This window comes from Tyto alba, unplaced genomic scaffold, assembly GCF_018691265.1.
Source record: "Tyto alba isolate M040663 unplaced genomic scaffold, T.alba_DEE_v4.0 Super-Scaffold_10, whole genome shotgun sequence".
Lineage (NCBI taxonomy): Eukaryota > Metazoa > Chordata > Aves > Strigiformes > Tytonidae > Tyto > Tyto alba.
Genome location: NW_024881262.1, coordinates 5,264,406 through 5,285,899, shown reverse-complemented (window position 1 = coordinate 5,285,899; position 21,494 = coordinate 5,264,406). Strand labels below are relative to the sequence as shown.

General features: G+C 39.8%; 1 protein-coding gene across 4 annotated transcripts in view; it reads left to right on the top strand.

The window, feature by feature from the left end:
- The window catches only part of GOLIM4 (golgi integral membrane protein 4), a 34,616-nt gene that overhangs the window by 2,494 nt on the left and 10,628 nt on the right, over positions 1-21,494 (top strand). For 2 of the 4 annotated variants that reach the window (XM_032986485.2, XM_009967508.3), the window contains exons 2-8: positions 13,084-13,158; positions 14,379-14,428; positions 15,150-15,203; positions 15,715-15,865; positions 17,646-17,728; positions 18,323-18,406; positions 21,289-21,456. In XM_032986485.2, the coding sequence (XP_032842376.2) occupies positions 13,084-13,158; positions 14,379-14,428; positions 15,150-15,203; positions 15,715-15,865; positions 17,646-17,728; positions 18,323-18,406; positions 21,289-21,456 (665 nt within the window). The remainder of the gene's footprint in view (positions 1-13,083; positions 13,159-14,378; positions 14,429-15,149; positions 15,204-15,714; positions 15,866-17,645; positions 17,729-18,322; positions 18,407-21,288; positions 21,457-21,494) is intronic. The other 2 variants (XM_032986486.2, XM_032986487.2) reach the window with 1 other exon arrangement.

Genomic DNA, 21,494 nt, shown 5'->3' with positions numbered 1-21,494 from the left:
GGAAAAATAAAATGTAACGTAAAATTGGTTCTTTAAATTTTCCTGTATTATGGCAATAGCTAATATACCAAAAAGAGGGTGAGGCTGAGAGCCCACAGACATTCTAAATGCAGCAGCGAGCGTTAGATGCCTAATCCCCCAGTAAAGTAAATGGAAGCTGTATGCCTGAGGTCTTCAGAGGTTTTGGGCCCAGTGAGCTAGAAATAAACTTTTTGTCCCCATCTTTCCCTGTACATTTAATGACTCTTTCTGGGATGGCCTGTCCTGTATAATCCCTTCGATTTCTGCAGTAGGAGTTTATTAGTGAGGAGAATATTGAGAATACAGAACCTGTGCCTATGGCCAACTCACCTGGAGACACACATGCTAACCGGTGATGTACAACACCAAAACCATTTCTGAACCTTTCCTATTTAACTCTTTGATATAGAATAACAGGAAGGAATTTTCTTTAAACAGAGACTTTGAAACAACATAAAATGCTGACAGAAAATCCTGTGTTTGCAGGTGCAGTATCTGACTGCACTCTGAACTTTTTATTTTAAATCAACAAAGTTTCTGTTGCCAAACAAACAAAAAAAAAACCTCTGAGAATATCTAGGCTACATTTCTTTGCTGTCCTTAACAACATGAGATATTATTCTTTTATGAGAACAATAAAACCTATCACTACTATAGCAGTGGAACTTATCTTTTCCATGCAGCGTAATTAGTTTCTCTGTAGATACTGGTCTAGAGTTAACTTTGGGGCCTGAAGGGTGATGGGAGCACCCTGAAATCTTTTAAGCAAGAACCAGTTAAAGGGTAAGATCACTGATGTGGCACTACCGAGAGGAAATGAAGGTTCTTTATCAACACAGGGTTGATTTCTTAGTGTTTACAGCTCTCTTCTGGGTGATTAAATAAGACTCTAAAGCTCATTACAAGCTGAGGAGAAAACCAAACCTTGGACTTTTACTTCCTGAACAACCATTTTGTCCGTAGGCTTTTACTGTTTTAAGTTTAAAAATAAAACCAAACCAAAACAAACAGAAATAACAACAACAACAACAACAAAAAAAAAAAAAAAAAAAAAAACAACAAAAACCCCCAAACTTCTTGAAGTTGTCCTTGAGGATCTTGAGGCTGTATTGTACAGGGCTGGCTGTGCTCCTGGAAGGCTGACTGGATTGAATTGCTTGATTCATTGACCACGAAATACTGCCTGTTTTCTGAATTTTGTTTGGGTTTTGTTGTGACTGCTGGTGCCTATAAAGACAGTTACTTTCCTGATTGTACACAGAGAAACACTGTTAGGGCTTCTGGGTGAAACCTGAGTCAGTCTGTAAAATGCTTAAGGATAACAGGCAACTCCTGAGTTTGTATAAGGTTGCAGTTTTGGACCTGGATGCCTTTGGTCTGCCCAAAATCTTAAGAAGGATCCTCAGATGTAGCTGGGAGTGCAGCCTTCCTTCACTTCCTGCTGTCCACTCTACTATTTTTCTACCTCAGCACAGTTTTTAGGTTTTTCATCTATGTAGGTAAAAAGAACTTTGTTTTTCGTACTTGCCAGTCCTTCATGTCTGAATGAGCAGTTCTTTCTGGTTTTTTTGTGTTTTGTTTTGTTTTGTTTTTTCTTGAAAAGCCAGTTATCTTAGATTTTTATCTTTTTCATTGCATTGTTTTGTTCAAATGAAGCACGTGAAGCAGGCTAAATCATCTGTATATGTGGGAAAATAGCACTCTCATCTACCAAGGCAGAATGTACAGATCACTGAAAAATGGTGCAGGAAGAGGTCTCAGAATGCTCCTGATCTGAAGGAGGCTGCAAATGACTGCTATTGTCGGAAATTCTGCTGGTGTTCGCAGCTTTAGCTACTCAGCTGAGGAGTATTTGTGCCTCTTGAAATAAAACCAGGGTGCGATTGGAAGGATGGCAGGCTTGGGGAACACAGCAAGAATTTACTAGTTTGGAGACGCTGGGATCTTAGGCTCACTCGCTTTAGGCAGCTCACCTTGCAGATTTTGTGTGTGAAAGCTCAACTTCTCACAAAAAAGAATGTCAATCTTAGCATTTTTAGCTCTTTAACAGAGTTCTGATGAGCACTGGGAAAGTAGGGCAGCTTTTGTAACCCACAAAGGGAATACTGCAGGCAAAATTTAGAGATGACACAAAATTTCTTGGCTGGTAAGAAAACCTGAAGTCATTGTTTTCTATAAGGTCTTCCATAGAGAAGCTGAACTTCCCAGTAAACTGATTATTTTTAAATCTCATTCTCTGGGCATTATATGTTCAAAACGTGAAGATAATCTTATTTAGTATTTCTTAAAATGATAAAAACAAAACTTGACACTCTTTGCCTCCTACAAAGATGTGACACACTAAATCTTAAACTATTTGCCATAAAGGAACAGGCTTCAGTTGCTAGAACAGAAACACACTGACAGCTGTAGATGAACCTATCATACCTTTGACTGCTTCAAGACTGAATGTATCTACAACTGTCTTTATAGCCCTTACAGCTTCAGTCTTCTATTTATCTGGGTATTAAGTAACCCCTTGTGTGCTATTTAAATCTGTTTAATCTGTTTTAATCCCTAATCCTAATAACACCCTACATTTAGTGCCTTTCTTTTTAAATTTTCCTGCTCTTTCTCTTAGAGTCTTGACGTATCTGATGGCTTCAGGCAATCTCTGTGCAGTCTGAGACCACAGTGTTATCTTTGGAGCCAACCCAGCAGGGATTCTGAACTCGAGAGTTCGGAGTTTGCCCTGCTGTAGACAAGGTGTGGATTTCCTCAAAGCTATCTGATCCAGTGCTAGCAAGCACCAGCTGAAAAGTAAATGTAGAATTCCTCTGTGCCTGTCGTGCCATTTGTCCTAAATCGAGGCCCCTCCTTGGAAGTAATCTGCTAGAAGTTGATTAGATCTATAGCAGCTCTGTGTATAGAGACTTGCACGATGCATCACAGTACTAGATCGTGGTTCCGTGTAACTTTAGTGGTTAATATTTATTATGTCTGATTGCATGCTAAGTGTATAGATGCCAAAGCTGTTCTTAGTGAAGTACATACAGATGTGGATGCACCTCACTATCTCACCCGTCTTTTATAGTACTCTGTTTAAACTTGTACCCAGAGTTGGCACAGCTAGGAAGAACTAACAGTACTTTTGGTGGCTTATTTTTCACATGCATCATACAAGTAGAGCTACATCTACACAGCTCTTATATGGTTTGGTTGTTCTCCATAATGACGACAGCCTGAATTCCTGTCATTCCTATTAGTTTCAGATTGCACGTAACGCTGCAGCGCTTATTTTGATTGCGTTTTGTTGCTATCTGAGATCTGAAAGATCAGTGGTAGCACTGTAATAGTAGAGGTTAGTTCTCTGTGTGCTACTGGCACACAGGTGTACTTCAACACCGAGTACAGTACTGCCTGAAACAGCAAATGCAGCATCCCTAATTGTGATACCTGGCTTCCTGAAATGGGATGCTTTGGTTTGTAACCTCATCTAAGAATCTGTCGTTTGTATTTCCATTCACATTTTCCACTGAGTATGTAATGTTCTAAATACTTAAAACTCATTAGACATTCAAAGTCATTTGTGCAAAATTTCCGTATGGAAGATCTATATGCTGTAAATGTATATTCATATATACATTTGTATGTACATATATGTACGTATAAAATGTATATTTAGATACATATATGTCTGTTTTGCAGCTCAACCTGAAGATTTGGGGTTATCTGGAGTTATCAATATTTCTTCATGATCCGAGTACAGAAAAGGTGCTCGAGCTTTTTTGGTTCCCTTAACTCAGGGAGCTGGTTTGTTGCTTCTAGGTCCATAGTGAATAAGTGTCCCAACGGATGAATTCTATGCCTGGAAAGATAAATTGAGCAAATGCTCATATTTATACTTTCTTTCATTCCTGTAATCCATGCCTGAATGCCCTTAAATTACTTTCCTTGTGGACATAATACTTCCAGAATAAATCTCTACCAGTGCTGTAATGTTACATCTGCACACAAGTTGGAATCTGGGCTGAAGATCACAGAGCGTGTAGTCTGGAGGAATATTAAGCAGCATGAGGTAATAGGGTGGTTTTGTTCCCTGGGTTTTATTATTGCCCCTCCCTGGTTTAATATTGGGCCTGGTAGCTAACAGACCGATGCAAGATCAAGCCTATATCCTGAAACTACTTGTTACTGATGATGATTTATGCCTTTTAAAGCTTGGGAGTTGAGTGGTCTGTCTGGGTTTATGAACGTTTCAGAGCTGAGAGAGCAGGAAGGAGGCAAGATGCATGGAAGTTTTGGTGAGTTTGCCTTCTGACTTCTTCAGCAGTCATCTTCTGTCACATTCCTAGCAGGCAAAAGTTTGACGGAAGCTTCTGCATCAGCTAAAACATCATCAGCTTTGTTGGAGGGAAAGCAGTAGAGAAGCAGGGGATGAAACAGTCGCAGTCCTGATCTGACAATTGTAGCTGCAAACTGAGCCAGAAATCCTGTGGTCAACAGAGTAGTTTAAGTGATGTCTGGCTGTGCTAAGCACTCTGTGTGGGAAGAGTCTTGGGGTGACTGTGACTTTGCACTTGTACTGACAAAACTTTAAAGTTAGTATCTGAGAGTTGGGCACTCCTAGAGTGATTTGGTTAAGATTGTTGCTTTACTGTTAAAACCAAAGCCTGTAACTACAGAGTGGAATTACTTCCCTACTTCCAATGTGAGCAAAACTGATTGAATTCTTGTTTGTGTCTTAAATATGATGTTCCAAACACATTGTCTCACTGAGCTGTTTGTTTTGCTGGGCAGGATACAGGCTTGTCAGCCTGTGTATCTGGGTGGGGTAACTTCATGAGTAAGGTTTCTACCCGCTCTGAGATGATAGCACCTCTTATACAGTGGTGAGGATACTGGCAGCAATTTGTGGCTAATAAAGTTCACTCATTTTGGAATAGGATCCTTGCATAGAAAAAGTAATTAAATTGGTCCTGCTGGAAGTCAGGTGCTGTTTTGAGGTTTAATGGTAATGAATGCTAAATAACTCAGATTACTGACAAAATGAACTATTCAGAACAACTAATAAATGCAGAGTCTTTTGTTGGGTGATTTTTTTTTTTTTTTTTTTTTTTTTTTTTTTAGAAATTTTAGGATTCAGGGGCATGAATTTCTAGTCATGTTGGAGCTTGAGGTAAGCACGTAAGGAATTCAGCCTGTGTGGATGCTGCTGTTCCTTGTTTAAAGAAGGGTCTTCTGAGCTGGATGTAATTCTGATCTTCTTCTGGTGATCTAGCATAAACCAAACTTACTGAGATTTTCTATGTAACATTAATTAAGAAATAAAAGAAACTGCAATTACTCCAGCTCTTCCTCTACATTTTTCCCCCCCACTAAGGTATCTGAAATTAGCCTAGTATCTTATTTTCCTGGAGTGACTCAGATCCCTGAGTTTGTCAGTCGTTTCCAGGCTTTAATTGCAGAGATGTTGAGAAGTGTGTCCTGCTTGTGCTCCTGGAGGGCAGTGGGAGCAATCTACCCCGTCCATGCCACCATGCTGAACAGTGCCATTGTCAGTGTTTCAGTTAATCTGTCATACTCAGATGCATATTTTGAAGTTCGACAGTGATCTTCTGTTACCAAAAGAAAAAAAAAAATATGAAACACTAACTCAAACTACTGATTTTCTGTATGCAGTTTTTCAAAACATACAGCTGGAGCCGAGTCCAAGTTTGCTGTGTTAGAGCTCTCAAGAACTGGTTGAAGGAAGCAGTTTGGCAGTTTTGTAGGGTGATAACCATAGCTATTACATCAGGTTTTTGCTGTATTCCATTACACTAAAAATGCAAATGTATGTTTCAGTTAGGAGAGACGGTTAAAACAACATGCGTATATACAGATTATTTTGGTTTTCTTCAATGTTGATTTTGCACTAGTTCATGAATTTATATATATTTATATAGATCCTATAACACCATGTAGATAGGCTTCTTTCAATTTTATGCAGAAGTCTAGAGATTCTAAAGCAATTTTTGAGAGAAAGAACAGGCCCTTGTTTCCTGGAGCTGAGAGTTGAGCAGACCCAGACATTCAGAGATGATGTGAGAAAGAAACTGTTGTCTCTGCAGCTCCTCTGGATGTTTGTATGTTTTCTTCAAAATGATCTGGTGTGTCATGACAAAAATGGCAGAATAATGGTGAGAAGAAAATCATTAAAAGAAAAGGGAATGGATTTTTTTTTTTAGAAGTAAATCTGCTAACCTTAAGAATTTAAGTTTAAAATCACTACTACACAGGTTTTGTTTGAACTATTTGCATTTATCATTAGCATAGATAGGTGTATAGAAAAGAGCATATGCAAAGTGGGATGTTAATCTGACCCAGCATATCATAAGTGTGGGTGACACCAAAGGTTGGAGGAAATCTTTTGCGGAGTGTTCAGGAAATCTTTTCTGGGATGGAAAATGTGATCTCTCTCATAATAAAAGTAATGTCTGAAGCCTAACTGTTAGGGATTAAATATTTAATCACATTTAATACCCCTTCTCAAACTTTTATTTTTAGCAGCAGCTATTACAGTTTACTGTTTCAACATGACGGATACCTCCCTGTATCCCAACTTTGTTTTTAAATCTGTTGTTTCCTAGAGCTGTGACTGATTTCTAAGAAAGGGAGTACATGAGGCAGGGTGGAGTAAAAAGATTCTATTAAATGTAGATGTTCACTCCAGTTTAGAAATTAATTTTCATGTCATCCTTATAATTGAATAGAGGCCAGAACTGTTTTTTAGAAATACAAGCATGTGTGTCTGGGGAAAACTGCGTTAGTATGGCAAATTCCACAGCATTCCCCCATTTCCAGAACTACAGTCAAAGCAAAACTTTTAAGATCTGCAACACTTTTCCACGTTGTGCTTCTGATTTCCACTTTTATTTCTTGAGGATGCAAAGCTGAAGGTTTGATGAGCATGTGAATTTTCTTATATGCTTATCTGATCTCTCCACACATTCCAGAGTTTTTTTGAAGCGTTCTCATGATTAGTTCCGATAACTTGTCTAATCTGTTACCAAGCTCTGCAGTGTCAGTGTGGGAAAAACCCTTTGAGAGAAGGCAAGTTTCATGGAGAGCATGAGTGATAATTCTTGTCCTGGGCAAGACACCAGGGACTGAGTTGGAATTTGTAGAGCCAAAAGCAGGAATCTCACAGCTTTAGTTTGAGTCAGCTGCGGCCAGACGTCACACTGCTGTGCAGCTAGCGGCCTGCGCTCCAGCTCGCTGGACCCAAATCTCCATAATTTGCTCAAGTCCCATTCTCCAGTTCTGGTTTCGTGTTGGAGTGCTGACTAAATTAGAGGAACAAGGTTAATTTTAATTGATAGGTTATTTTTGGTGCAGGATCTTTGAAAGCAGTCGATGTTACACTTTCTCCTCATGCAACTGAAATCAGTGGTAGGTCTATGACAGACACTACAAAATGCCTGAATATGGAGATCCAGATAATAAATACAAATTTCTCTTAAAATTATTAATACTCCAAGCAAAATAATTACTACAGAATTAAGTCAAAGCAGTGGTTATTTTTAAGCACAACTGCTGATGCATGGTTTAGTTTGCTAGGAGGAATTTTGCTCTTTTGCAGTGACTGGCTGTAATTTGACAAAGCTACTGCTTGATCGTTCTCCACGTGACTCAGTTGGAAAGTGTAGGAGTTTGCTTTAAAGAAAATATAATTGTCATGCTGCATGCAGTCCTAGCTGTGATTTTCAGTGAGCAAAATGAGAGCAGTCCATCCCTGCCTGTATGCAAAATTGTTCCATAATTAAGCCAGAACGATGCTTGTTTTTCACACAAAATCAGTTTCATATTATCTTGGCTTCTATTTCTGTTCTTTTTGTATAAATTCAAAACAGAAAACTTCAAGGGCATAAAATATGAAATAGCTTCAGTATTTTGTTCAATATATTGCAAATATATGGTTTCTGTAATGTTGTTTTCTCACACTATACTTAAAACACATTTTTTCTAGTCTTTATTGTGGAAATACTTCCATTGTTTCTTGAATGTTTGCAGTGTTGCTGGAATATCTATTTATTGCTACACTCTCAGTTGAGAGTCTTTGAAATAGTGCATACTGTGACCATTATGGGTTGTACTGTGATGGGGAATCCTGATACTTGTCCAGGAGCTACCCACAGTTTGATAATCTCTTTCTGATAAGATTATCAGTAGTGGAATAGTGGATCTCCTTGCTTGAAGCCAGATTCACTGACTTAATCAAATACAGAGCCGGAGGCTTGGGGAGCAGGTCCTGCTGCATGAATAACGTGTTCTCCCAGCATGAAATGTTAGCATCAGATGAGTCAAGAAATATCTTCTGAGATAAAAATTTTAATTATTGTCATTAGACTAGAAAGTCTGTCCTGCATCTGATATTGAAGGGATTCTTTCTTGGCTCATGGAAACGCTTTACTCTCAGCAGAAAAGCTGTTTGCCTGGGTTCACATTTTAAATGGTTCTATTTGCAATGACAAGAATTAGAAATCAACTGTATTTCTCTAACGAGTCTATGTTCTACAGACCTTCATAGGGTTACCAGAAAAGTGCCAGTGTGGCTTACCACATACTGCTGGTTCAGTTCAACTGTGATACAGTCTGAGAGAAAATAACATTGAATGTTGCCAGGACTACTGAAATCTGCTGGTTTTAAAGGAAAGGTATTACTGTAAGATCAGAGAAAGATTGCAGAATTGCATAATAAACAATAACACTGAAATTAATAAAAACTTTTGCATGTTGTATATTTAAATCCCAGCGTAATCTTAATTTTCTGTTATGTAAGATAGTGGCAGCTGGGGTATTTTAGACTCTGAAATCACGTTTCTGATAGACCAAAATACCAAAGTAACACAGTTGCGAAATTGCTGATAATGGAAAATAGGAAATACTTTTTTTTCAACATACAATAGTGGCTTATATTGTTTAATAATAGTTTTACTGTTTAGAAGTGCAAAGCAAAGAGAAGAGAAATAACCATGACACTAAAATAAGCTTGCTTTCATCACATTGCTTGACTCCTGTGTTGCAATTAACGTTCAGCAATGGTCAAAGTGGTGTAATTAATCTTCTGAGAACCTATAGGGCATTGCACCCCTCCCTTCTCCTCCACTTTCTTTTCTGTGTGAGAAAAATCTTAAATCAAGGACTTGATTTAATTGGAATCAATTCAAGAACTGTTAAATATTTCCTCATTGAAGGTGAAAGGTGTTTTAACTAGCTGTGATGTTACCAGTTCTATTTCTGGGCTCTGCTCTTTGAAGCTGGATCACCTCTCTGTGAATTCACGTTGTTCTTTGTTCGTTCATGTAGGTTACATTATATAGGTAACTTCGAGTTAAACTGATACCCACAGTTATTCCAGATTTGGAATAGTGCATATTAGCCATTAGATGACAATGTTTTCCCCCTCTTTTGTACAATTCTATTAAATACAGCATAGAAACAAAGTTCTATTATTTGTGCAAAATCACTACAAAATTAAGAACTTGCCTTAGGAAAAAATTATTTGTGAAGTGCTCTGTTGGTGCATCACACCAGTAGGAATTTGCCAGATCCCTTCTGTAGGTTACACCCCCCCCCAGCTGGAAAACGTATAATAGAAAACATGTTTTTCACTCTATTTCTTTGAGATTCTTGCTCAGACATCTTATATCCAGCCTGGTGGTGAAGAAGGAGAAATCCCCTGGTTTAGTAACAAGAGCCTTGTAGTTCGGGCTCTTCTTGCCTAGGAAGTTCCTGACAGGTAGGAATAATTTAGGTTTATGGGAGATAAACTCCTATATGTGCTTAAGAAATCTGACCTGCAACCTACTCAACAAAAGAGCAGGTGAGAAAATATGGAAGCTATGCTTTCTTCATAATTATTCTCAGTCAAAATCTTCATTTCGTTTCACATGATGGACCTTTAGCAGAGAAAACCATTGCTGAACCAACCAGTAAATGAACTAGAATGGGAGAGGTACAGGGGGAAGTTGTTCTTAGCCATTTCTGGCCATCTGAAGGGCTATTTTAAGACATTGCCAGCTTTGCTGCGGTATTTCAAAGGTGAGCACAGAGAAGGTGGCAGCAGGGGTGCGCTACCTGCGAGGGGTGCAGTGACATTGCTTGAAAGTGCAGGGTGAAGGCGGGAAAGCCACAGCTCGGCAGAGATGCTGTTAGCTGTGAAAGGTACAGAGCACCGTGATCCCTAAAGCCCAAACCGTTGCATTACTTTTCTCCTTTCTTCCTGTCCTCATTAGGGGGTCTTCCCCCCCCCCCCCCCCCCACTTGATAAAACACTGGGAGGAGCTGAGGAAGGTATGCCTGCAGACAAAGAAGTAAAATGGAAAATGTTCCCTCGGAATCAGTTTGTGGTTTAGACTGTTTGCCAAAAAGCCCATTTCCACCCCTGACTGTATTGGAGGGGAAACCCATTATGGAGTTTCATTTCTCTCCTGAGTTGCTATGCTACAACCACGGTTCCTTTTGCAATGTAATTTGGCATTCACAATCTTCAGTGCCTGGATAAAACCATTGCTGTAGTGCTGCCATTTTTTTCCTTCCCTGCCCCCCCCCCCCCCCCTTCTCTGAAAGTTTATTTGCTGGCGACTTTGTGAATATTCATTACATGCTTGTTTTGTTGCAGAGGATGTTGGTACATTAGTTCATCTTGACTGATGCCCTTGACTTTAGAGGATAAATAGCAAAGTAAAGATAGATGACAAGGATTGATCAGCAATCCAGTTTCTAAGCCAAAACAGAAACACTTGTAGATAAGCCAGTAGCTAAAGAGCCTGCAGAATGCACCTTGGTGGAATTAACAACAGGTTTTAAGGTGCGATAGAAGTTTTCTGTGGCTGTCAAGATAAAAATCTTTACTTGATGCTTCCTGTTGAAGACTTATGTTCACCAATGATTTACTTCTCAGAAAATTAGCTACCTAGTTTTGAAGGAAAAATCACACATTCCATTGATACAAATTAATAACTCTTTTAAAGAGTGCAAATTATAATTTAGATAGTGAAAGATAATTGTGTTAAACTGAGCTTGAGCAGGTGTAATTATACATTTGCAGGAGTTTTAATTAATATCTTCCCTTTGCTGCAAACTTGGTAGGCTATTTCAGATAACGATCCTTCAGTCTAATGAGTGGTGAGGAAAGGGTAGATAGAGACTGATGTGCCCCATCGCGTCAGAAACTAGATGTTCAAAACATAAGCTGAATGAAATGCTTCTTTCCTGGCAGCTGAGTGGTGGGACTCTGCCAGAGGATACTGGATGTCCTCAATACACATGGATGCAACAATTAGACAAATTCATAAAAGTAAAGCCCATTTTGGAATGGTGTACACAAAGCGCCTGCGGCCGCCTCAGATGGTCTTTGGGAGTCATAAATGGCTGGGAGACAGAGCCAAGGAAATACTGTAAGCTCCCTGTGTGTATTTGGCATTGGGTATCTGCTCTTGTCAGGCCCTGGGAGATAGCGCAGTCGGTCTGTTGGACCATCGATATAACCAAGAGTGGTTGTCATACCATTAAAAAAAAAAAAAAAAATCTAGAAATAAGTTTGTCTCTGCTTTCCGTGTTCAAACCTGGAGCAGTCTGTCCCATGCCACGCCACCCAGCATTCCAGGTCACTGCCAGTCATCACTGCTGCTCTCTTTAAAAACTGTACAAGCCAGCTCTGTCACCAGAAGAAATGGTTACACACCCTGTCCCCAACCGCCGGGTCCTGCTGTCCCATCACCTGTAGCAGGGAGAGCAAAGGGCAGGACAGTACAAGAACAAGCAGCAGAACCACCTCTTCTGGTAGCAGCGTCAGCTCAAAGGGCTTCTAGAGTTTGGCAAAGATGTCAGAGCATCTTCCCAAAACCCCAAGTGCATTTTTTGTAGTCAGTGACCCCGCTGGAGGGGACAGCAACACGCCGCATGCCACCCCGCAGGACTACCATTACCTGGTCTGGTGACGATGCTGCGGGTTGTACTATGAGTGGTGCCCTAAAACCTCAGCTTGTTGCTTTTTGGCTGAAACACTATGCAGACCACTCCATCATTTGTCTCTACACTACTGTGTGGGTATTTTGACCCAAAGAAAATGAGTAAATCGATTTAATGATCAGTGAAGATCATTTTACTCTCAAATAAATGATTCCTGATGAGCAGTCTCTGATGCCTTAGCCTTACAGAGAAGCGTTTGGTTTAGCTTTATACTTCACCTATGCTAGCCCTTCAGATGATTTCTTTTGTTTTTGCCTTATCTCCTTAACTGGGTGGTGAAAAAACCTTCAAAAAGTCCCCCAATCCTTCTCAGACTATATGGTTGTTGCAAGCACAGGCTGTTTTAGTGTATGTATAATTGCTGTCAGCACATGATTACTAAGAAGTGCAAGCCACTATACCTAAGTATTTAATTCTGCAGTTTGTGCGTCAACAGCACTGTGGTGTAAAGGATACTGTTATCCAGGCTTTACAAAAAAGAAGGTCACAGAAGACTGAGTTGTCCAAATTTTTGGAAAAATTTAGGAATGGCACTCAATTTCTCCATGTCTTAGCCTAAGCGGCCCATCTAGTGTGCTGCTGCCTCTTTCTAAGCTTTCCTGCTGTTCTGCATCTCTCTCCCTCCTTGTGACAATTTATTTGCTTCAAGGATTTACTCTGACAGTGAGGTTGTCCTGTCTTAGTTCCTGGTCTCTCTACAAACAAGGCAGGAGAGAATTGAAAGCATGGGAGAACGTGTACCTGCATACCTAAGAAGGAAAGAGGATTTAGCAGTTTGTGTGTAGATCCACCATAGTTGACTGTCTCCATAAACAAATCACTTCCACGGTTATCGCATTTTATGTTTATGCAATGGAAATAACCTAGAATCCAGGATCACTAAAGCATGCAGGAAAAAAAAAAAAAGTTACAAATGATACAAACAGTCCTTTATCCTATGACCTAATTCCACTTACTTTCCTGGTACGTTCTGTGCCCAATGCTCTCTAGGTGTGCTGGGGGTGGGTGGTGGTTTTTGCCTATGTTACTTTTAAAATGAGTTATGTACTAATTTTCTCTTTTCAGTTGTATATGAGCACAGGTCAAGATTAGAAAAGTCATTACAAAAGGAAAGGCTTGAACATAAGAAAGCAAAAGAAGGTAAAAATGTGCTTTTCACTTTGATATCTAAGATAACTTGATTATTTTAGAAAGTAACTTCTGATGTATTTTGCTCAATTTAAAATGCGTTACCAATGTATAACACATTAGCAGGATCACCCTGGCAGATCTGTGGTGGTCCTTCTGGTACATCTTTTTAATCTTTTTATTTATTTATTTAATCTCATCTTTTAAAAATGTAACCATCTTTAGTACTGTTTACAGATCACTGTGACATGGTATAGTATACACAGAGAAAATGTGTATATTGATGTACATAAACTTGACACCTATGTGAAGTGCGGGCATGTGTAAACCCTGTTCTAGCATGCTGAAAATTTAAAACTTGCACCAAAAGCATGGGATCTTTTCCTGCATTCCATCAATGTGAAATTAGACTCTGAATCAGTATTTTTACACATGCTTAAGGGTAAACACATGCTGACATACTTTTTTTTCTGATTAAAACTAAGTTCTACGTGTGTGTGAAGGGGAAACGTTGACACGTACTTCTTTATACCTACCCTCTGTGAAACTTCAGCAGAATGCAATCCTTTGAGTTTTCTCTGAGTCTTTTGCTGTTCTAAATTCACTACAGTTTTCAGAGTAAAGCCTGTATTCTTCCTAAAACTGAGGACTCAGCTGCTGAATTTAAACAACTACTTTAGCAAAGATTCAAAACATGTAAGAAGTGATTTTTATCATGCAGTTCTCAATAGCTTTCTGGTGCCATCTAGTGTAGAGCTGTCCCATTGCTATGCAAAGGTAAGTCGGCATTTTTAAATCCTGAAAAGAGGATCAAGGAACAAAAGGGGAAATTTTTGTTTTATTTAAACTTAGTCTAGACTTTCATGCTTCTTAAAGTACATATTTTTTCATCCTAACACAAGAATACACAATTTATAAATGTCCTTTTCCTTTTGAATTATGCCTGTACTGAGAGAGTTCATGTAACATTTAATTACGCATCTGTAGACTTGAGCCTGTACCCCCTATATCTCACACTAAGATATTAATCTCTTAATGAAAATATTTTGTCAAAATTTGAGCATTTTGTTAAATTCTCTGTAGTTTTTTTCAAGATCTTTTGGAAAATTGTAACTGCATAAGTATTTGGCTCTTAAGAGAATATATGTATGCAACAGTTATGTTATTTAAGTAGAGATTCCAATCCTCTTGGTTTTTTTTTTATCATCAGTATTTTCCCTTTTATGTTGTAGATTTTCTTGTTTATAAACTAGAAGCACAGGAAACACTAAATAAAGGAAGGGTAAGTCATTGTCCCTAGTACAAATTTTTAATAGTTGATGCTATTGAGTTGCAAGAAAAAGGAAATGCTTTGCAATTGTAACTGTTCAAAGAGGTCTCACAAAATACTAATTGAAAGAGTGCTCATGCAATTTCTACTCTGCATTTGTAAGTGCGTTGCAATTCCTAATTATTTGAGCTCTAATAGGAGATCCTACTATCTTTCCAGAAAATTAATTTAGAAGATATCCGCCTGTTTATATTATGGTAGTTCAGACATAATGTTACCATCTTTAAGGGGAAGGGGGAATAAGGAGGCATTAGAAATCTTTTTGTAGCTTAGTCTACAGGGAAAAGGACAGTGACAACCTTCTAACAAATGCTCTTTGAACTGGAAAGTATAAAAACAACAAGAAATTTTGTTTTATATGCCAAATGCCAGAAGGAAAGCTGTGTCTGGCAAAGGACCCAGAGACCTGCAGAGAATTCATAAAGTGAGCAGATTAGGATTTTATGGCTACTTCATGTTGAAACTGGGGAGCAGTTTGTGAGCTGAGTAAATGTAAGTTCAAGTACATTGTTGCTGCACTAAGTGCAAAGTATATATGCTTGCAAGTGGAGAGATTAATTTGTTTCCAGCGGGCATTATGTCCCTTGGCTTGTGACTCCTAAATAGCTGCATGTGCAGAGGTTAGAGGAACGACAATATTCTTCTGTTTAACACTAGTGTTTTCATTTTGCAGCAAGACTCAAATAGCCGATACAGTGCACTGAGTGTACAACACCAGATGTTGAAGGTAAGTAACGGAGATATCCAGTTTCACAGGACACTGGTGTCCTCTGTCAGGGAGCCATGGCCTTGCTGGCTTCTGGTGATTCTCTCCAGAACGTCAGTGCCTCGATGTGCCTTCTTGCAGCGGTACCACTGAAAGATTATTTACTGCAGCTTTCCCTAGTCAAGCTTTCCAGTGGGTAATTTAATCTTATCAAATGCAATTACTTGCGTGGAATGCTGACTTATCAGACTTTACATAGTTTGGCATGTAAGGAATCTCTCAGACACATTCAGCAGCTCCCAGTGGGACAGTGCAACTGCAGGGTGAGGTGACGTAGCCCTAGAACAGGAGACTACGTGTCACCAACATCATTTTGTGTTTGAAAGCAGCTGCAATATGCATGTGTTGAATAATAAACTTCTTGTCATGAATGCTTCCTATTTATCTGGACTTACTTAACAAAGTGCCAATGACAGTATTAGCCAGATATGCAGATACAGAACTGTTCCAGTGTCCAACTTGGTATTTGCAGAGTCAACACGAAGAACTAAAGAAACAGCATGCTGACCTTGAGGAAGATCACCGAAAACAAGGAGAAGAGTTTAGCAGAACATTCAGTGATCACAAGGAGCGATACTTACAACTGCAGCAGGAAAAAGAGCAGGAGATCTCTAAGCTGAAGGGTATGTGCAACTTGTATCTGGGTGCCCATATTAACATGTGTATTTGGCATTGTGTTTTGTGTGATGTGAGACAGAAAGGCGTTGTCTCCATTCCCGCTAACAGGTCATTCATATATCTTATCCCTCCTCATAAGTTACATTTTCTTGATGATTTTCTGCGGCCTCTTTCTGAATTCGTATGTGTGCTTCATGTTTCTGTCTAGATTACAAAAATAGTACGAAACACAGCACTTAAAAGCCCATCAAATGTCAGAGGATGTTTTATCCAATCTTTTGCTTTTAGTTCTAAGACTTGTATAAACCTGGAAAAATAGATTTGCCTCTTTGCCTTTCATTTACAAAAAAAGGATAGTCTAAGAATATTTGTCACTTCTATCAGAGATTTGTGACTGTTTATGAAGTGACTTTGCATACATTTTAGACCTCATTTTCTCACATGCATCAGCTTCTCTGAAATATGTTGCACCTGTATACTTGGATAATGAAGTATTCATTTTTTACTCTTGGCATCCAGTTTCCTATTAGAGATTCTTTGCAGTTTGCAGGCCTTTCAAATCACAGACTGGTTTGGGTGGGAAAGGACCTTAAAGCCCTGCCAGTGTCACCCCCTGCCCCGGGCAGGGCCCCCTTCCCCCAGCCCAGGGGGCTCCCAGCCCCGTCCAACCTGGCCTTGAACCCTTCCAGGGAGGGGGCAGCCACAGCTGCTCTGGGCACCCTGGGCCAGCGCCTCACCCCCTGCACAGGGAAGAATTTCTGCCTTAGATTTCATCTAAATCTGCCCTCTGACAGTTTAAAACCATCACCCCTCATCCTCTCCCCATCCCCTGACCCAGAGTCCCTCCCCACCTCTCCTGCCCCCCCTTTAAGCCCTGGGAGGCCGCTCGAAGGGCTCCCCGGAGCCTTCTCTTCTCCAGGCTGAACCCCCCCAACTCTCTCAGCCCGGCCCCCCAGGGGAGCTGCTCCAGCTCCTCATCATCCTTCAATCACAATCACAATCTTCATCCTCATCACAATTGCTTAGAGCAAAAGGAGGAGGCTCTCCCCATCAAGGGCCTTCAGCCGCTTTTTGCCATGTGCCACTAACCCATGAGTTAGTTTTGGAGCTGTCTGCAGTTTTGTCTGCACAGTATTTTGCAGGCAGAGGCTGTGTTTATTAGTTCTGCCTTGGCACCACACCAGTGAAGTCATACAGCTAGCTCTTGGACCGAGCTGGATTGCAGCCTAGCAGCTTGGAGTGTGGGAAGAGCTTGCCTGTGTCTGCTTGCAATATTCCACATCGACATAATGTAAGAAGTGGGAAGAGAAGCCCCCTTTCCCTTGTCCCAGAATGTACAGCTTTTTAAGTATGCTGGCCATCTGGGCACCTCTTCCAAAAGAATAGCTTAGTCCTGCGACATGAAATTCTCACTCACCAGATGTGATGTGGAGGAAGAGAGGAGGGTGGCTTCCGCTCTGCCTTTTAAAGATTCACATTACCATAATGAATTTTGCCGACTGCAGTCCCCAACATGAACAGTGACACATAATTCCAGTTGCAGACTGGATGTGCTAATGTGCCGTTTAACCAAATTTTACAATTGTCTGCTTGCAAATGTAAAACTTTTTATAGGGCTGGGGAGAGATAGAATGTAAACAAACCATACAATTACTCTAATCCGTTTTTACTGTAGCAATTGTGTAGGATTTTATGTAGTTTGTGTTACAGCCTTAATTTTGGTGCTTAATCTAATATCATAAATCTGACCGAGTTTAAATTCTGTATGTCATTTCTTCTAAACAGAATCCCTGTATAACTTACGGGAGGAGAACAGACAGTTGAGAAAAGCTCACCAAGACATTCACACGCAGCTACAAGATGTCAAGGTAGGCTTTGGTCTGAGGAGAACTTTCAAGACCATTAGGGAAGATGAAAATGCTCCCAATTTTTAACGAGCTAGAAATGGGCTACGCTAGAGACATGTAGTTTCTGTTTTGTGGTAGAAAGGAGAGGAATATGGCTGAACTGTGTTTCTTGCCTTTTGCCACCTGCAACTTAGTTACATGCTCATTTTTTTTTTTAAGAAAAAAAAAAAAAAGGGAAGAGAAATATTGAGTGTAGAAATTGGAACTGGAAATTTTATTTTTGCAAGTTAAGAACTGTGTTTTGGCAAACTAAGTTTGCTGAAATTACTGTTTTCCAGTTCTATTTTTTTTTTTTTAAATGTTCATCAACATCTACTCCAACTTTTTATTTTAGTTATGCAAAGCCTGGCCTCCAAATTTTCTTTCCTGGTGTGCTCGCTTTCTCTGTCTGTTTAATATGCATTCCATGTTAAATAAATAAACACTGTCATTCCAACTCAGGATTTTCTTTTTGAAATAAATTGAATTATCTTCCCAATTCAAAATCCCCCAGGCTGCCTAATTTACTTTTAGAATGAACTTTCTGTGAAACGCCGTGTTCTTCTTTTTGTGTAGCAACAGCATAAGAACTTGCTCTCCCAACACAACCAGCTTGTAGTGACATTGGAAGACCACAAGAGTGCACTAGCTGCTGCACAGGTCAGAAAGGAAAGCAGCTTCTACTAGCTCTAACCTTCCTGAAACTTGTTTCTCCTAGTTCAGCTGACTGTAATGTTATGCATGTAGCCTTTTGCATGGGGACTTTGCCGTTAGCACCACGCTGCACACTGCAGGGAAATGCATGAGTTAAAGGGTTGCTCTTAAGAAGAAGCTGCCACAAATCATAGGGCTGTTGGAAAACAAAAAGCTGTATTCTAGGCGCAAGAATGCATGTATTCCTGATAAGAAGAGTATCTCTGCTTCCATGAGAGCTGTCAAATACCTTTCTTTCTCTGTCTTCTCTGATAAAACTTCTGTTAGTTGAACATCTCACACTGACACATTCACATGTTTCACTTATAAGGACCTGGATGCTGCTATACTATAAAGTCTCTTTTTGTGTATCACTGGAAGGTTTATAACACTGTATACATTGGTGCAACAGAGGTAGAGGATATATGGAAGAATGTAAACTGCAGGTGGAACTCAAATTAGTTAAAAAGAAGCAGCAGCATTACCTTGCTTAAATGTCATTTTCAAGTGAACTACCTGTGAAGCGCAAACTTTGCTAGACTATTGCAGATGCAGTCAGCTGTGGCAGTACAAGCTGTGCAGGCCACAGGGAATCTGAAAGTGGGAGTAATGTTGGAGCAGAGGAAGACTCTTGGTGAAAGATCAGAGGGAAAGGCAATGAGGCAGTGTGAAGTTATTTTTATTCCTGACTAATTTCCTTCATTTAAGTATCTTCCCGGTCCACAAAATCATTAGCAGTATTAAAAGCATTGGATCTTTATTTTTTTCTTCCCCCCAGTTTTGCTTGTTATGCACATCAATATGTGTAGATACTAAAAAAATAGGGAAAGACCAGGAAAGTCTTATATGAAGAATCTTAATTTCCAGTACTAAAATATCCTGGCAGCCAATTTTAAGCTCTTCTCCCACTGGCCCCGTTAACTACTTAGTATGTATTTGCTAACATCTGAAATTCCACAAGGGCAGATGCTGGGTCTGATTTAAGGTTCACCAAATCCAAAGGGAAGCTCCATATACTTCTGGCTTTGATTCAGTTCTTTAATTAGAAAACCTGTGTCACACAAAGCCTTTCTATCTGCCATCAGAATGTGGCATTTATCATGGAGAACCTTTCCTTCAAGAGAAGGGTCTTGCACATTCTCTCAGAACAGAAGGTATTTAGCACAGTTGTGTAGTTTCTCCCACAAACCAGCTGCAGCAAGTTCACAAGGGATTATTGCTTAGAAACACAGCTCAATAAATGACCCCACTATTTCTAAGTGTATTCTAGACATTAAATATCAGTAGTCGATACTGCGCTAATGAATTTGTGACCTGAATCTTTAAGGCATTGTAATCTTTGTACTTTTCCATAGCTCAAACAGCGAGACAGATTCATTATATATTTTTATAAACCCTGTCTTTCTGCCAGTATTAATACCTTTTAAGCTGTGGCCTTGAATCACAATGTTCAGCTTAGTGACTCACGCAGCGGAATGGAGTACTTGAATTCTGATCTGGACATGCACTTTTTAAATATCCCAGTATATTAGTCTGTCTGCATGGTCAGTGAGGGGAAAAAAAATCGGACACCTTCATATAAATCTTACATCAAGTAAATACTATTTTTTCCTCTAAAATTTCTTATTGGACTCTCCAGCAGTTAATCGGGAAGCAGAAATATCCCTCCGGAATGACAAGAGTAATTACTGTGCGTTCCGCTTTGCTTTTAGGCCCGTCTGTTTTAATGGATGCCTTAGCCTTTTGAAGATGCTTCGAGGTGCGTCTAGCTTCGGAGCTGTTGCTCACTGCATCATGTCAATCTGTAGCACTGTGGATATTGTTTTGTATGAGTACTATGCATTGTGCATCGTGCCTGTCTGCTGTACTACCGATTGCTGTGATACTACGTAACACACACAGTCACCAAGTGGCAGCTGTGGCCGGTTTTTAACCTGCATTTTAAAAAAGGATTATGAAATGCACCTCTGACTTCAAAAAGGGCAGTAAGCACACCCACCACCTCCACTGGAGCAACAGGAAAACCCTCTCGTGGAGCACCACCTTTTGTATATGCAGCTGGTCAGCTTTTATAAATCCTGTCCATCTCAAAAATTTTACTTTACGAGATAATCTTTCTTGTACATCTGCTGTCTAGACAGGGACTGGTGCACCCAACCAGTCTGGATTCTCATATTGGACTTTAAAGTGTTTTGAAAGCATCCTGATCTTCTACAGAGTTAAACAGCAAATCAAATTACAACATAGTACTGTTGCATTTCAGGAAGTCTTTAGAAATTTACATTTTTTTCCTCTTCTTTTTTCTTCTTGGTTTTTTCTTTTTTATACCTTGCTCTTCATCAGTGGTATACTATGACTTTCGTTGCCTCAGTTCTGTGTGTTGGCTGTTGTCTTGTGTAACACCTGTCTAAATGTTGAGGATTTGGCATTTTCATGACATGTATATATACTTTAAAACTACTGTTTCTGAAAGAACTGCACTTCTTTCTACCAGTAAAGGAGAAGTTGTGGTGCTGTCTATTTCCCTTGCTTTGGCCTGCCAGGAAAACTGCATCATCCCCTTCTGACAATTCTCCTGCTTGGCATGAAGAAAACAAATCTTTGTCCCACAGAGATTTTTCTAATATATTTTGTATGCATGTGCACTTTGGCTGAAAAGATCATCATGAATCAGTTTTTTTCTAGCGTGTGGAAACAACCAATTTTAAAGCTCCTGTCCTTTCCCCTCCCTGGTATTTGCTCTAATGTGATTATCGAGTCTTTCTACCTTGTGTCTTGCCAGCAAGTTTACTCCAAGGTGACTACGTTTTATTAAGAAATTGATTTGGACATTAACGTGTTGACTTTAGTCCCAGGTGGAGGAATACAAACAGTTGAAGGACACGCTCAACAAAATGCCAAGTTTCCGACAGCCCGAGAAGCTAGAACGACCAAACGAGCAACGCGAGGTGCGAGCGCCATCTCCCCGCAGCGACCCCCCGGTGCAGCACCACGCTGAGGCTGAAGAGCACAAGGAGGTATAAAGCACTGACTGGCTACACACGCTGCAGGAAAT